Source organism: Octopus bimaculoides, chromosome 1 (genome assembly GCF_046866305.1).
Source record: "Octopus bimaculoides isolate indiv1 chromosome 1, ASM4686630v1, whole genome shotgun sequence".
Lineage (NCBI taxonomy): Eukaryota > Metazoa > Mollusca > Cephalopoda > Octopoda > Octopodidae > Octopus > Octopus bimaculoides.
This window is the reverse complement of record NC_142928.1, coordinates 188,324,075-188,339,630: the sequence shown is the minus strand read 5'-3', so window position 1 is coordinate 188,339,630 and position 15,556 is coordinate 188,324,075. Positions and strand designations below refer to the sequence as shown.

The 15,556-nt window shown below is 38.5% G+C and overlaps 1 protein-coding gene across 2 annotated transcripts in view; it reads left to right on the top strand.

The window, feature by feature from the left end:
• Nucleotides 1-375: 375 nt before the first annotated feature.
• LOC106877945 (uncharacterized) overlaps nt 376-15,556 on the top strand; it is a 114,115-nt gene continuing 98,934 nt past the window's right edge. For both annotated transcript variants that reach the window (XM_089364042.1, XM_089364049.1), the window contains exon 1: nt 376-521. In XM_089364042.1, the coding sequence (XP_089220168.1) occupies nt 384-521 (138 nt within the window). In that variant the 5' untranslated portion in view covers nt 376-383. The remainder of the gene's footprint in view (nt 522-15,556) is intronic.

Genomic DNA, 15,556 nt, shown 5'->3' with positions numbered 1-15,556 from the left:
GCATTGTATGTCTTTCAGGTTTTTTTAAGTACCTCTTTGGAGGAAAATACAAAAACCAAACAAAAAAAATCTTAATTAGAAAAGAAATAGACTAATATGTTATTATTTAATCTTTATAAAAATAATACCCCCCCCAAAAAATAATCCCAAATATTTTTTTTTATAAATTCAAGCACTGAAATTATCTTAACCTTAAATAGTTTATATATATATATATATGTGCGTGTGTGTGTGTGTATATTTCTATATATACATACATGAGAATTGTTTTCGTTTATTTATTTGTTTGTTACGATTAATTTGTGGGCGTTAGCGACGGCTTTAGGTACTGTTGATGTTACGGAAATCACCGAATGTTTCCGAAAGCTGAAGATTAAACAAAAATGGCGGACGATGAAGAGATTCATTTGGATGGAAAACCAGTTGATGACCTCCGGGTTATAGATCTTAAAAGAGAACTGGACAAACGAGGCCTTCCCAAGGGTGGCAGCAAACCTCAACTTGTAGATAGACTAAAAGCAGTAAGTTTGCTTGCGCTTGCATTCTGCCCATGCATATGTCGTTAAAGGCAGCTACTTTTGTCTGTCGTTTGTTTGTTACTCGTTGTTTAACTTGTTTCTCTCTTCCTCTCCCTTCTCGCGTTACGTTTGTTTAAACCTCGAATTATCAAATCTATCTATATATCTAATCTATATATGTATGCATATACGAATATATATATATATATATATATATATATATATATATATATATATATATATATGTATATGAGTTTGGCTTGTACCTAGCTTCACAATAAAAATGATAGCTATAATCCGATAAACAACTTTATAAATATGTAGGTGTTTATATATATAACTGGAAAAAAAAATATATATATACATATATATGTATATATATATGTATATATACGTATTTGTGTGTGTATATATGATATATATTTGTGTGTGTGTATATCATACACACAAATACGTATATATATATATATATATATATATATATATATACACACATATATATATATGTATATATATATATATATATACGTATTTGTGTCTGTGTATGTATGATATATATATATATATATGGGTGTATATATACACACATATATATATGTACAGAATTCATTTTGCCGGGCTTTTCTAGAGATGCTTGCATTCTGCGTTTGAAGATTTACATGTGAATATAACAGACAATATTTTAATATATATATATATATATAATACTCTGTCATTAATGCATTAAACATAAACAAATTATTATAAATAAAATAAACATTGGTAAACATTGACACTTAATTTTTCTTTATTGCAACTTCAAACATACAAAAACAAACGCGTTGCTGACCATAGCAAAGCAAGCCGCGCTTAATCTAATTCATTTTGTTTTTTCACTGGTTTAAAAAAAGAAAAAAAATCTATCTTTTATTTGCTGGTTACATTGTTATTTTATTCTAAACCTTATTTCCTGTAATACCATCTATCGTTCAAAATGTCCCTTCTTTTTTACGTATATTTTTATGATATCTACGTTGATAAATATTCGAGGTGAATTTACAAGATGCGTTTGTTGAAGACTAAACGGTTTGTGTGTGTGTGTGTTTGTTTGTCTGCGACTGTCCGAATCTAAGCTCAAACTGTGGAAGTTTGTAAACATTCAACAACGGAATGAATCATCTCTGTTTGAATCCTGACTACCAGAGTTATCGGTCTTGATCACCGTTTTTGTTATTTTTTTTCTTGCATTTTTGTCTTTTTTTTTGTTATATTAGAAATAAATGTTTTTTTTTTCCCTCATTCATCCTGTCGAAAGTAGACGATTATCATAGATTTGAGCGCGTCAACAACATACATATATATATATATATATATAAAAACATATGCATATATATTATACGTATACACACACAGGCGCGCTCACGTAATGTTTATACACTCTTTCTGTCTCTGTATATATAAAATTACACACACATATATATATAAGTATGTGTGTGTTTGGAACAAACAAGATATAAGAATGCGTTATTTATTCGGCTGTGAGGTTACAAAAATGAATGAAGGACCAAAAGTTTCGCTCACTCTCTCTTCCTCTCTACATATGCGTGTACGTTTCAAATATTAAAGTACGCTAAATATATTTTTATTACTCAGGGATTATTTTAATCAATCGCCCATTATTTCCCCCGCTGCATTACATTTGACAGCTAATGTGCAACTACAATAATATTCATATATTCATGAGCAGTTATTAAGGTCCCTTTATTGCCTCCGTTCATACTTTTACCATCAATTTATATGCTATCCTCCTCGCTCCATGAACAAATCTTCCTCCCTCCTAATCGCAATGCTATCACTTTATAGTTTGGATCTGTAGTAACCTTGGCTCCGTTTTTCACGTCTCTTTCAATTCATTCTTTTTTTCCACCATGTCAACAATCTTAATCATTTTACATTATACTAATTTTATTTCCACATCTTTACATATTGGTTTTAAGTAATAATTTTGTCGTTTATTTAATTTCATCTTTCGTATATTTTCTTTCCTTTTTTTTCATACCAAACAAAACAAAAAAAATCTCGAAACACTTAAAACAATGCAGTCTTTTGTTCTACATAAAATAGTCAAGATAATATGTATGTTTATAGCATAATTAATATATATATATATAACAGCAGCAACAGGCATAGTAGAAATTATTTCGACATAGCTGCTTGTGTACACTCGCTTTCTATCTGTCTGTTCGAGAGCGCTTTGCCACAACTACTAGCGGGAAATCGTTTGAATTCGTGCTACCGAATCCCCCAGAATTAACCAACCATACTGTGTGGTTTTCGTCTAATGATTTCCCTTCCATGTTTTCATGGTAATTGTATTGGGAATAACGAAAAAAAAGAACGTCGCTTATTTGCTTTCTGTGGTATTTCATAGTTCTTTTTTTTATAAGGTTTGGTTGTTTTCTTGGGAGATTTTGTATTTTTAAATGAATTCTTTAAAAAAAAAACCACGCGCCTCTGTCTCTCACATACTCTCTCTCTTTTTGACACCCTGATACACATCGCGCGCGTGTGCGTGTGTAAATAGACATAGAATCGCGGTGGATACAGTCGCAGAGTTCCAAGCTGGTTGGATGCTTTCAGCTTATCTAGTTCGATATTTCTCGACTTGAATCTTTTCTTCTTAATCAAAAATTTCCAATTAAAAAAAATATTGCACTAATTCTACGCTTCCACTCCATAACAACATAGACACATTCACACACAGATACACACCTCACATATATCTACATATTACACAAAATATTTTATAGTATTCTATGCTTTAATTTAATTTGATAATTGTAATGAATTTTCTTTTTTTTTTCTTTTGTTTTGATTCTGCATGTAGCTTTAAACAGTATCAGTTCTGTTCCTGTTTGTAAATAAATTCATCCTCCCTCCCCTCCTACTTTTCCATATTCCATCATTTTTACAGAAAATTGATTTCTATATCTTGTGATTTTTTAACCGTCTGTTTAATTGCTTTACACGCTGAGAATTTTTAATAACAAATAACGCTAAATAATTTGAACTTGAATGCATCAATTTTTATCAGTGACTGAATAAAAAAAAAATCTGATTTTCTTAGCCTTATAGTATAATTTATATATATATGTATGTATGTGTATATGTGCGTGTGTGTGTGTATGTGTATATATGGATGTGCATGTGTGTATATGCATATATCTGCATGTATCTATGCGTGCATATGTATGTGTATGTATGAATATATGTGTATGTATATATATATGTATGTATATATATGCATGTGTATATATATATATATTTATGCATGTGTATGTATATATATATATGCATGTGTATATGCATATATATATGCATGTGTATAAGTATGTATATATATATGCATGTGTATATGTATGTATATATATGCATGTGTATATGTATATATATATGCATGTGTGTATATATATGTGTGTATGTATATATATATGCATGTGTATGTGTGTATGTATATATATATATATGCATATGTATGTATATATATATGCTTGTCTATATGTATTTGTATATATGTGTGTATATATATATATATATATATATATATGCGTGTATATATGTATGTGTATATATATTTGTGCATGTGCATACATATATACGTGACGTGAATATATGTTACACTCTCTGAGTGGTCGGCGTTAGGAAGGGCATCCAGCTGTAGAAACTCTACCAATTGGAAATATGCTGTGTGTGAGAAGACCCGGCAAGCCAAGTGAGACCTAAATCTAAGGCCTCAGCCAGTCCACTTATGCGTACCTTCCTTCCTTCATTGGACACTAAACTCCACTTGTGAAGACTTGTTGAGGCAAGTGAAATTGAAATCGAGTTAAATTTGACGTCTGGCACCCACACGAAACTCAGTGTGCGAAGACTTATTGGGGCAAGTGAAAGGGAAATTGTGATGGCACCTGTGCCCAGCGTCGCCTTTCTGGCACTTGTGCCCACGGCATGTGTAAGGACTTTCGAACGAGATCGTTGCCAGTGCCCCTGGACTGGCTCTTGTGCGGGTGGCACATAAAATACACCATTTTGAGCGTGGCCGTTGCCAGTACCGCCTGACTGGCCTTTGTGCCAGTGGCACGTAAAAAGAACCCACTACACTCTCTGAGTGGTTGGCGTTAGGAAGGGCATCCAGCTGTAAAAACTCTGCCAGATCAGATTGGAGCCTGGTGTAGCCATCTGGTTTCACCAGTCCTCAGTCAAATCGTCCAACCCATGCTAGCATGGAAAGCGGATGTTAAACGACGATGATGATGATGTGTTATATGTTTATTTGTATATATGTATACATATGTTTATATATATATAAAGTGAATATGTATGTATATCATCATTTAACATCCATCTTCCATGCTGGCATGGGTTGGATGATTTGATAGGAGCTGGTACTAGGCTCCATTATTTCTGTTTGGTTTCTATGGTTGGGATGCCTTTCCTAATGCCAACCACTTCACAGTGTGTTGGGTGCTTTTCACATGGCACCAGCACCGCTACCTTTCATGTAGCAACAACACCAGACATATGTATATGTGAGTAGGTGTATATGTGTGTCCCAGACGTTATCCCTATGTTTTTTTATTTTTATGTAACAGTGTACAGTGTGTGGTTTTAGAGAGATTTAGATATTTCTAGCAAGCCAACTTTGGTAGGATTTGAGCTCAGAATGTAAAGGGACATAACTGAATAAGCTCCAATCAGCTTGTTCCACACACAAACACACACACACACATACCAACATGGAAGGGTGGACGTTAAATGATGATGATATATCTATATATATATATATATATATATATATATATATATATATATATACATATATATATATATCAGGAGTGACTGTGTGGTAAGTAGCTAGCTTACCAATCACATGGTTCCAGGCTCAGTTCCACTGTGTGGCACTTTGGACAAGTGTCTTCTACTATAACCTTGGGCTGACCAAAGCCTTGTGAATGGATTTTGGTAGACGAAAACTGAAAGAAGCCCGTCGTGTATATATCTATATATATGTATATGTTTGTCCCCCCACCATCACTTGACGACTAATGTTGTGTTTACGTCCCCGTAACTTAGTGGTTCGGCAAAAGAGATTGATAGGATAAGTACTAGGCTTACAAAGAATAAGTTCTAGAGTCGATTTGTTCAACTAAAGGTGGTGCTCCAGCATGGCTACAGTCAAATGACTGAAACAAATAAAAGAATATGTATATACACACGTGTTTCAGCATGTGTGTGTGCGTGTATACACACACACATATACACCCATGCCAGCATGGAATAGTGGGTGTTAAACAATGATGGTGATAACGATGATATATATATATATATATATATATATATATATATATATATATATATATATATATATATATATATATATATATTGTCCTTTCCAACCATGAAAGCATTTACAGATTTACACAGGTGTGGCTTTGTAGTAAGAAGCTTGCTTCCCAACTACATGGTTCCACGTTCAGTCCCATTGCATGGCACCTTGGGCAAGTGCCTTCTACTATAACCTCAGGCTGAACAAAGCCTTGTAAGTGGCTTTGGTTGACCGAAACTCAAAGAAACCCATCATATATATTTATAGTTGAAATTTACAGAAAAACAAGAAGATGAAGACAGGTGTATAAACAACAAGCAGGTGTATGAGGTTGATGATATATGATATCGGTGGTTGGGTCCACTCTACTGGGTGGTTGGTGTTAGGAAGTGTATCCAACTGTAAAAACCCTCTCAAAACAGACACAGAAGTCTGTGTGTATGTGTATTTATCGTCCTCCATCACTTGACAACCAGTGCTGGTATGCTTATGTCCCCATAACTTAGTGGTTCAGCAAAGAGACCAATAGAATAAATACCAGGCTTTAAAACAAAAAGAAAGGTATAGGGGTCGATTCATTTGGCTAAAAATTTTTCATGGTGCTGCTCAATTGTGAGGTTTGCAAGATGGAATCTGTCTTTCACTTCTGCCAGTATTAAAAAAATAATTTTGAAGTATTGAGGTATTGATTTCATTTGAATTAAGTTACTTTACACCATTTGATAAAATAAGTAGCGGATTAAGTACTTTCGGTGATATAATCAAGCAAAGTAACTTTGAACGCAGCTACCCAGCGACAGCAGTTCAGTGATTAAACTTGAAAGGAATAAAAGAGATTGTGGTTGTGTGCATGCGTGTACGCATGCTTATTTGCGTATGTACATATATGAATGTGTGTGTGTTTATGTATTATATGTATGAATATGTGTGTGTGTGTATATATATGTACACATGTACATATATTTGTGTATGTATATATATGTATATATATATATATATATATATATATATATATATATATAGTTGTATATGTAGGTATATATGTATTTGTGTATGTGTGTGTGTGTGTATATATATATATATATATATATATATGTATATATAGGTGCATGTGTGGCTGTGTGGTAAGAAGCTTGCTTTCCAACCACATTGTTCCGGGTTCAGTCCCACTGTGTGGCACCTTGCATGAGTGTCTTGTACTGTATCTTCGGGCTTACCAAAGCCTTGTGAGTGGATTTGGTAGATCAGTTTGAGGAATTTTTGGAAGGACATCAAAAAAAAGGTTTAATAAAATAAAGTAAATTAAAAAAATATATATGATTATATAATTATGTATGTATGTATGACTTAATAATTATGTATATTATTATTAAGTTTATATATATAACAAAAATATATATAGAGAAAATCACATCTTTAATTGTAAAATGCACCTTAAAAACTAACAATTGTTTCTGTTGTATCAACATATTCAGATATAGAAAATATTGTATAATACTCTGAATTTCTGAAAAATTCTTGTAAATGATATCTGGATCTACTTATACTCGAAGAATTACCTTGGATGTGTATTCTGCTTGTATTTTTTAGTGTCTGATTGCTGGATATAGTTAACCAAATTCCTTTAATACTGTATGCTTTATTGATAACTGTCTGAATTTTTTAATCATTTTTTTTTTCCTTTATATATATCTATATCTATCTATCCATCCATCCATCCATCCACCCAGTGGCCTGTTGATCTGAATGGGTCTAAATAAACACATATACTGCTCTCTTCATTTATATTGAGTTCTTTTGTGGATTGTTAGTTTATACACACACACACACATATATATATATATATATACATATACGACAGGCTTCTTCCAGTTTCCGTCTACCAAATCCACTCACAAGGCTTTGGTCAGCCCAAGGCTTTGGTCAGCCCAAGGCTCTAGCAGAAAACACTTGTCCAAGGTGCCACACAGTGGGACTGAACCCGGGGCCATGTGGTTGGTAAGCAAGCTACTTACCACACACCCACTAAGAATAAAATTAAATATTTCAACACTACAGATAGTATGAGACTTGTGATTGCTTGTGTATGTGCCAATTGTACAAACCTATTAAATAAGTGTGCATGTGTGTGAGTATCATCATCATCATCATCATCATCATCATCATCATCGTTTAACGTCCGCTTTCCATGCTAGCATGGGTTGGACGATTTGACTGAGGACTGGTGAAACCGGATGGCAACACCAGGCTCCAGTCTGATTTGGCAGAGTTTCTACAGCTGGATGCCCTTCCTAACGCCAACCACTCAGAGAGTGTAGTGGGTGCTTTTACGTGTCACCCGCACGTTATTCCACTAACTGAAACAATCACATTTCGATACTGTAATTACAGATACTTTCAGAGAGAGAGAAAGAGATGTATATGTATACATATACATGTATATGTACACGTATATGCATACGTATATGTACACGTATATGCACACATAAATACATGCATGCATGTATTTATGTGTGCATGTATGTATAAAATGATGATGATATATATTCCTGTAATATACTTCTTTCTTTTGCTTGTTGCAACTAGAGGGTGTGGCCCCTGCTTTAGCATCACAATTAGTGTGATAATTGTGAGTTAATTTCACGTCACTTTCACAGCTCTCCCAGCGTGCTTGGTTCTGGCGAATCAGTTGGGTAGGACTGCTCTTATTTACAGTTCTTGCTGTGATATCTCAGATAAAAATTTGTCCTGGTGGTGTTTGAACAAAGTTCTACGTGTTGTAAATCTCTGAGGTTTTTTTTAACAAAGTATTGAAAAACTGGGTCCTTGAACTTGCTAGCTGTTAGGATATTTGGGTCCTTACTCTTAATGGAGAAGATGGGACATATATACACAATATATATATATATATATACTCACACACATGCACACTTATTTAATAGGTTTGTACAATTGGCACATACACAAGCAATCACAAGTCTCATACTATCTGTAGTGTCGAAATATTTAATTTTATTCTTAGTGGGTGTGTGGTAAGTAGCTTGCTTACCAACCACATGGCCCCGGGTTCAGTCCCACTGTGTGACACCTTGGACAAGTGTTTTCTGCTAGAGCCTTGGGCCGACCAAAGCGTTGTGAGTGGATTTGGTAGACGGAAACTGGAAGAAGCCTGTCGTATATGTATATATATATATATATGTGTGTGTTTGTGTGTCTGTCCCCCCAGCATTGCTTGACAACCAATGCTGGTGTGTTTACGTCCCCATAACTTAGCGGTTTGGCAAAAGAGACCGATAGTATAAGTACTAGGCTTACAAAGAATAAGCTCTGGGGTTGATTTGCTCGACTATAAAGGTGGTGCTCCAGCATAGCTGCAGTCAAATGACTGACACAAGTAAAAGAGTAACTCTTTACTATGAAGTTTCACTATTAGAACTGGCTTATATGTCATCATTTTAATGTCCACTTTTTTATGCTTGTGTAGAGTTGGACGGAGTTATTGAAGCAGGTTTGTTATGGCCAGATGCCCTTTCTGTTGCCAATCCTCACCTGTTTCTAAATGGCCAGACAAGTTTTTGCAACATATTGGAAATGAATGACACTAGAAGTAGTTGATAGCTTCCGTTACCTAGGGGACCAAGTCAGTTGCGGGGGAGGGTGCGCTGAAAGTGTAGCTGCTAGAATAAGAATAGTTTGGGCAAAGTTCAGAGAGCTCTTACCTCTGATGGTGACAAAGGGCCTCTTGCTCAGAGTAAAAGGCAGACTGTATGACGCATGTGTACGAACAGCCATGCTACATGGCAGTGACTGCTGACGACACATGCGTAAGTTTGCAAGGAATGAAGCCAGTATGCTCCGATGGATATGTAATGTCAGTGTGCATACTCGACAGAGTGTAAGTACCTTGAGAGGAAAGTTGGACCTAAAAAGCATCAGTTGTGGTGTGCAAGAGAGACGATTGCGCTGGTATGGTCATGTGGTGAGAATGGATGAGGATAGCTGTGTGGAAAATGTGCCACACCCTAGCAGTTGATGGAACCTGTGGAAGAGGTAGACCCAGGAAGACCTGGGATGAGGTAGTGAAGCATGACCTTCGAACATTAGGCCTCACCAAGGCAATGACTTGTGACCGAGACATTTGGAAATATGCTGTGCGTGAGAAGACCTGGCAAGCCAAGTGAGACCAAAATCCAAGGCCTCTGCCAGAGATGTAGCCAGCCCACTTATGCATACCTTTCCTTCATTGGACACTAAACTCCGCTTGCGAAGCCCTGTTGAGGCAAGTGAAATCGAAATTGAACTAAATTCGACGACTGGCACCCATGCCAACGTCTCCTTCGTTGGACACTAAACTTGGCTTGCGAAGACCTGTTGGGGCAAGTGAAAGCAAAATCGTGATGGCACCTGTACCAGCGGAGCGCTAAGAGCACCATCTGAGCGTGATCATTGCCAGAGCAGCTGTCTGGCTTCCGTGCCAGTGGCACGTAAATAGCACCATTTGAGCATGGTCGTTACCAGCGTCGCCTTACAGACACTTGTGCCGGTAGCACGTGAAAAAAACATTTAAGCAAGGTTGTTGCCAGTGCTGCTGGACTGGCTCCTGTGCAGGTGGCATGTAAAATACACCATTTTGAGCGTGGCCGTTGTGAGTACCGGCTGACTGGCCTTCGTACCGGTGGCATGTAAAAGCACCCACTACAATCTTGGAGTGGTTGGCGTTAGGAAGGGCATCCAGCTGTAGAAACTTTGCCAGATCAGATTGGAGCCTGGTGTAGCCATCTGGTTCACCAGTCCTCAGTCAAATCGACCAACCCATGCTAGCATGGAAAGTGGACGTTAAACGATGATGATGAGAAAACACCTGTCATTTCTACAGTAGATGTAGGTTCAAGTCCTACATGCAGCCTTTGACTCTTTCTTATCCAAAAGGGTTTTTCATCCTTTTATTTATTGCTTTATGAGTGCTTTGAGATTCACTATTCCAAAAAAGAATAATCTTATGTTCTTTTGGAAGTTTATAAATTCTTATGATGCCAATAATTTATATATATATATATATATATATATATATATATATATATTTATATATATATATATTTATATATATATATATTTATATATATATATATATATATATACATCATCATCATCATCATCATCGTTTAACGTCCGCTTTCCATGCTAGCATGGGTTGGACGATTTGACTGAGGACTGGTGAAACCGGATGGCAACACCAGGCTCCAGTCTGATTTGGCAGAGTTTCTACAGCTGGATGCCCTTCCTAACGCCAACCACTCAGAGAGTGTAGTGGGTGCTTTTACGTGTCACCCGCACGAAAACGGCCACGCTCGAAATGGTGTCTTTTATGTGCCACCCGCACAAGCCAGTCCAGGGGCACTGGCAACGATCTCGCTCGAAAATCCTACAGGAGCCAGTCAGGCGGTACTGGCAACGGCCACGCTCAAAATGGTGCATCTCATGTGCCACCCGCACAAGAACCAGTCCAGGGGCACTGGCAACGATCTTACTTGGCTTGCCGGGTCTTCTCACGCACAGCCCATTTCCAAAGGTCTCGGTCCGTAGTCATCGCCTCGGTGAGGCCCAATGTACGAAGGTCTTGCCTCACCACCTCAGCCCAGGTCTTCCTGGGCCTACCTCTTCCACGGGTTCCCTCAACTGTTAGGGTGTGGCACTATTTATATATATATATATATATATTTATATATATATATATATATATATACATATATATATATATTTATATATATATATATATATACATATATATATATATATATATATATATATATATATATGTATATGTATATATATATATATATATATATCCCAAGAATTACAGCGTGATGTGCTGCTTGACTGGTCCCCCCTCTCTCTCTCTCTCTCTCTCTCTCTCTTTATATATATATGATGATGATGATGATGATCTTTTCTCCCGCCATGCCTCTGTCTACCCCTCCATCCTCTCTCTCCCCCTTCGTAGTTTTTCCTTTAAGGTCTTCAGGTTCTGGCTATATATAAATGAGAAACCCATTCTAAATTATCTCGCTGACGTACTACGACGAAATACCCAAGATGCAGATAAGATAGAGATTTTTATTTATTTACGGCCTCAAACATCTCAATACCTTGCGCTTTAGTTTTGTCCCTTATTATTTATCTTGTTTCTCTCCATGAAATTCAATTGAATTCAGTTGTTGTCTTAAATTCATGCTTATTCATTTTCTAAGCTTCCTAAATCCATGCTACGTTATATTCTAATCACCCAGAATTCATTGCTCTTTTAAAAAATTACGATTTATGCATTGTTGTCTCTCAAATATTTAAAATCTACAATTAAGAGCCCTCTCTACTCGCTGGCGGTACCTACCCACCACCACTACCCATTTTCCTTTATTCAAAAATTCTTATCGCTCCTTAAAATTATGGCTTTTAAGTGTTGATTTCTCAGCCCAAGAATTACAGCGTGATGTGCTGCTTGACTGGTCCCCCCTCTCTCTCTCTCTCTCTCTCTCTCTCTTTATATATATATGATGATGATGATGATGATCTTTTCTCCCGCCATGCCTCTGTCTACCCCTCCATCCTCTCTCTCCCCCTTCGTAGTTTTTCCTTTAAGGTCTTCAGGTTCTGGCTATATATAAATGAGAAACCCATTCTAAATTATCTCGCTGACGTACTACGACGAAATACCCAAGATGCAGATAAGATAGAGATTTTTATTTATTTACGGCCTCAAACATCTCAATACCTTGCGCTTTAGTTTTGTCCCTTATTATTTATCTTGTTTCTCTCCATGAAATTCAATTGAATTCAGTTGTTGTCTTAAATTCATGCTTATTCATTTTCTAAGCTTCCTAAATCCATGCTACGTTATATTCTAATCACCCAGAATTCATTGCTCTTTTAAAAAATTACGATTTATGCATTGTTGTCTCTCAAATATTTAAAATCTACAATTAAGAGCCCTCTCTACTCGCTGGCGGTAACCCGCCCTCCCACCCCCTCCACCGGAAGTTCATTCGTCTGTCATCCCTCTGTCATCCCACCTCCTCCACCGGAAGTTCATTCCTCTGTCATCCCACCCCCTCCACCGGAAGTTCATTCCTCTGCCATCCCACCCCCTCCACCGGAAGTTCATTCCTCTGTCATCCCACCCCCTCCACCGGAAGTTCATTCCTCTGCCATCCCACCCCCTCCACCGGAAGTTCATTCCTCTGTCATCCCACCCCCTCCACCGGAAGTTCATTCCTCTGTCATCCCACCCCCTCCACCGGAAGTTCATTCCTCTGCCATCCCACCCCCTCTACCGGAAGTTCATTTCTCTGTCATCCCGCCCCCTCCACCGGAAGTTCATTCCTCTGTCATCCCACCCCCTCCACCGGAAGTTCATTCCTCTGTCATCCCACCCCCTCCACCGGAAGTTCATTCCTCTGTCATCCCGCCCCCTCCACCGGAAGTTCATCCCTTTGTCATCCTGTCAACCTCGGCTGTCTCCCGGAACCCATCTAGTGGCCTTGGCCATCCTCTCCCCTACCTTTGGGTAGCGCATTAAGGTTGAGAAATGTTTGCAGGTTGTAGGTAATGTTTTGCTTATGAATTCTTCCAATTGCAAGTTTTCTTTTCAGGTACACGACACTGCTTTTCCTCTTCCCAGGCTACAGGCCCACACCCCCAACACCCATACTGTTAGGATTGGCACTCTCAACGTCGGCACGCTGAAAGGTAGATCTGGTGAAATTGTTGAGATGCTTGAACGGAGATGCGTAGATATGTGCTGCATCCAGGAAGTAAGATGGAGAGGAGGTTCTGCAAGGTTCCTCACAGGCAAAGAACACAGGTACAAGATTTTCTGGGCAGGGAACACTGACGGGGTCGGGGGCGTAGGAATACTTCTAGCGGAGAAATGGGTGGATAAGGTAATCGAGGTCGTTAGAGTAAGTGACAGAGTACTTAAGATCAGACTAGTGCTTCATCATAGATTAGCTACTGTCATCTCAGCCTATGCACCTCAACCTGGGCTACCAGATGGTCTGAAAGACCAATTCTATGACACCCTCTTGCAAACTACCTCGTCGACGAGTGACAGGGACCTTCTCTTTGTGGCTGGAGACTTCAACGGTCATGTCGGACGTCGTGCTGGGGGCTTCCATGGCATACATGGAGGCTATGGCTTCGGTTCCCGCAACGAGGAGGGAACCAGACTGCTGGAGTTCTGTGATGCCACCAATCTTATGGTCTGCAATACCAACTTCAGGAAACCTGCCAGTCACCTAGTCACCTACCGCTCCGGCAGACACTCTAGCCAAATCGACTACATCCTCGCCAGAAATAGGGAAAGAGGGCGGCTTATAAATGCCAAAACCTACCCTGGCGAAGAATGTACCCCACAACATAGATTAGTAGTTAGCGACTTTGGGATCAAGGCAAAATGGGTGCCCAGAATTAGACAGGCTTGGAGAAGAAGGGTGTGGAAGCTTAAAGACCCTGCAAACGGACAGAGACTTAGAGACAAGTTACTTGAAGCATTTAACGAAATAGAAGGGGATATAGCATCATACAACGTGGAAGACAATTGGAGATTTCTGCGGGACAACCTGTTGAAAGCCACCGACCAGATTTGTGGGTGGTGTAAGGTCCCCTCCCAACCCAGAGTAACGTGGTGGTGGAACAAGGAGGTAGACAGGGCTATTAGACAAAAGAAACAAGCTTGGAAGGACTGGAAGAACGGTGGTAGCAGGGAATTGTACCAATGTGCCAGAAGGGAGGCTAGGCGACAGGTTTATTTAGCCAGAGGGGAAGCAGATAAGGAAAGATTTGCCAATGTTCTGCGCCGTGAGGACCAAAGACTCGAGGTATTTCGGGTTGCAAGACAGTGTAGGAGAGAGAATAGTGATGTTGTAGGAGAGAAATGTGTTCGCATGGATGATGGTACGCTTGCATTAAATGAGGATGCAAAGAAAGAGGTCTGGAGATGCCACTACGATAGATTGCTTAATAAAGAGAATGAATGGGAGAAAGAGAGCCTGCCTTATGTCGACCCAATAGAGGGACCAGCTATCCGAGTTGATAGTACCAGGGTAGATAAAGCAATTAAGAGTATGAAGACCGGGAAAGCCCCCGGCCCATCAGGAATCACTGCAGAGATGCTCAAAATATCTGGCAGTGTTGGCTATAGCCTAGTCACCCGTATTACGAACCAGGTGATACACGAAGGAGTCATACCCTATGACTGGTGTAGCAGCATCATAGTCAACTGCTACAAAGGTAAAGGGGACGCTTTAGATACAAATAATTACAGAGGCATCAAGCTGTTAGATCAGGTTATGAAAGTTACAGAGAGGGTCATAGCCCAACTAATTAGGGAGCGAATCAATTTAGATGAGATGCAGTTTGGGTTCGTGCCAGGTAAAAGCACTACTGATGCCTTATTTCTAGTGAGACAGTTGCAAGAGAAATACCTAGCCAAGGATAAACCTCTGTACCTGGCTTTCGTTGACATGGAGAAAGCCTTTGACAGGGTCCCCCGATCCCTTATCTGGTGGTCAATGAGGAAACTTGGGATAGAAGAATGGCTAGTGAGAGCTGTGCGAGCCATGTACAGAGATGCGGCCAGTAAGGTGAGGGTTGGAAATGAGTACAGCAATGAATTCCG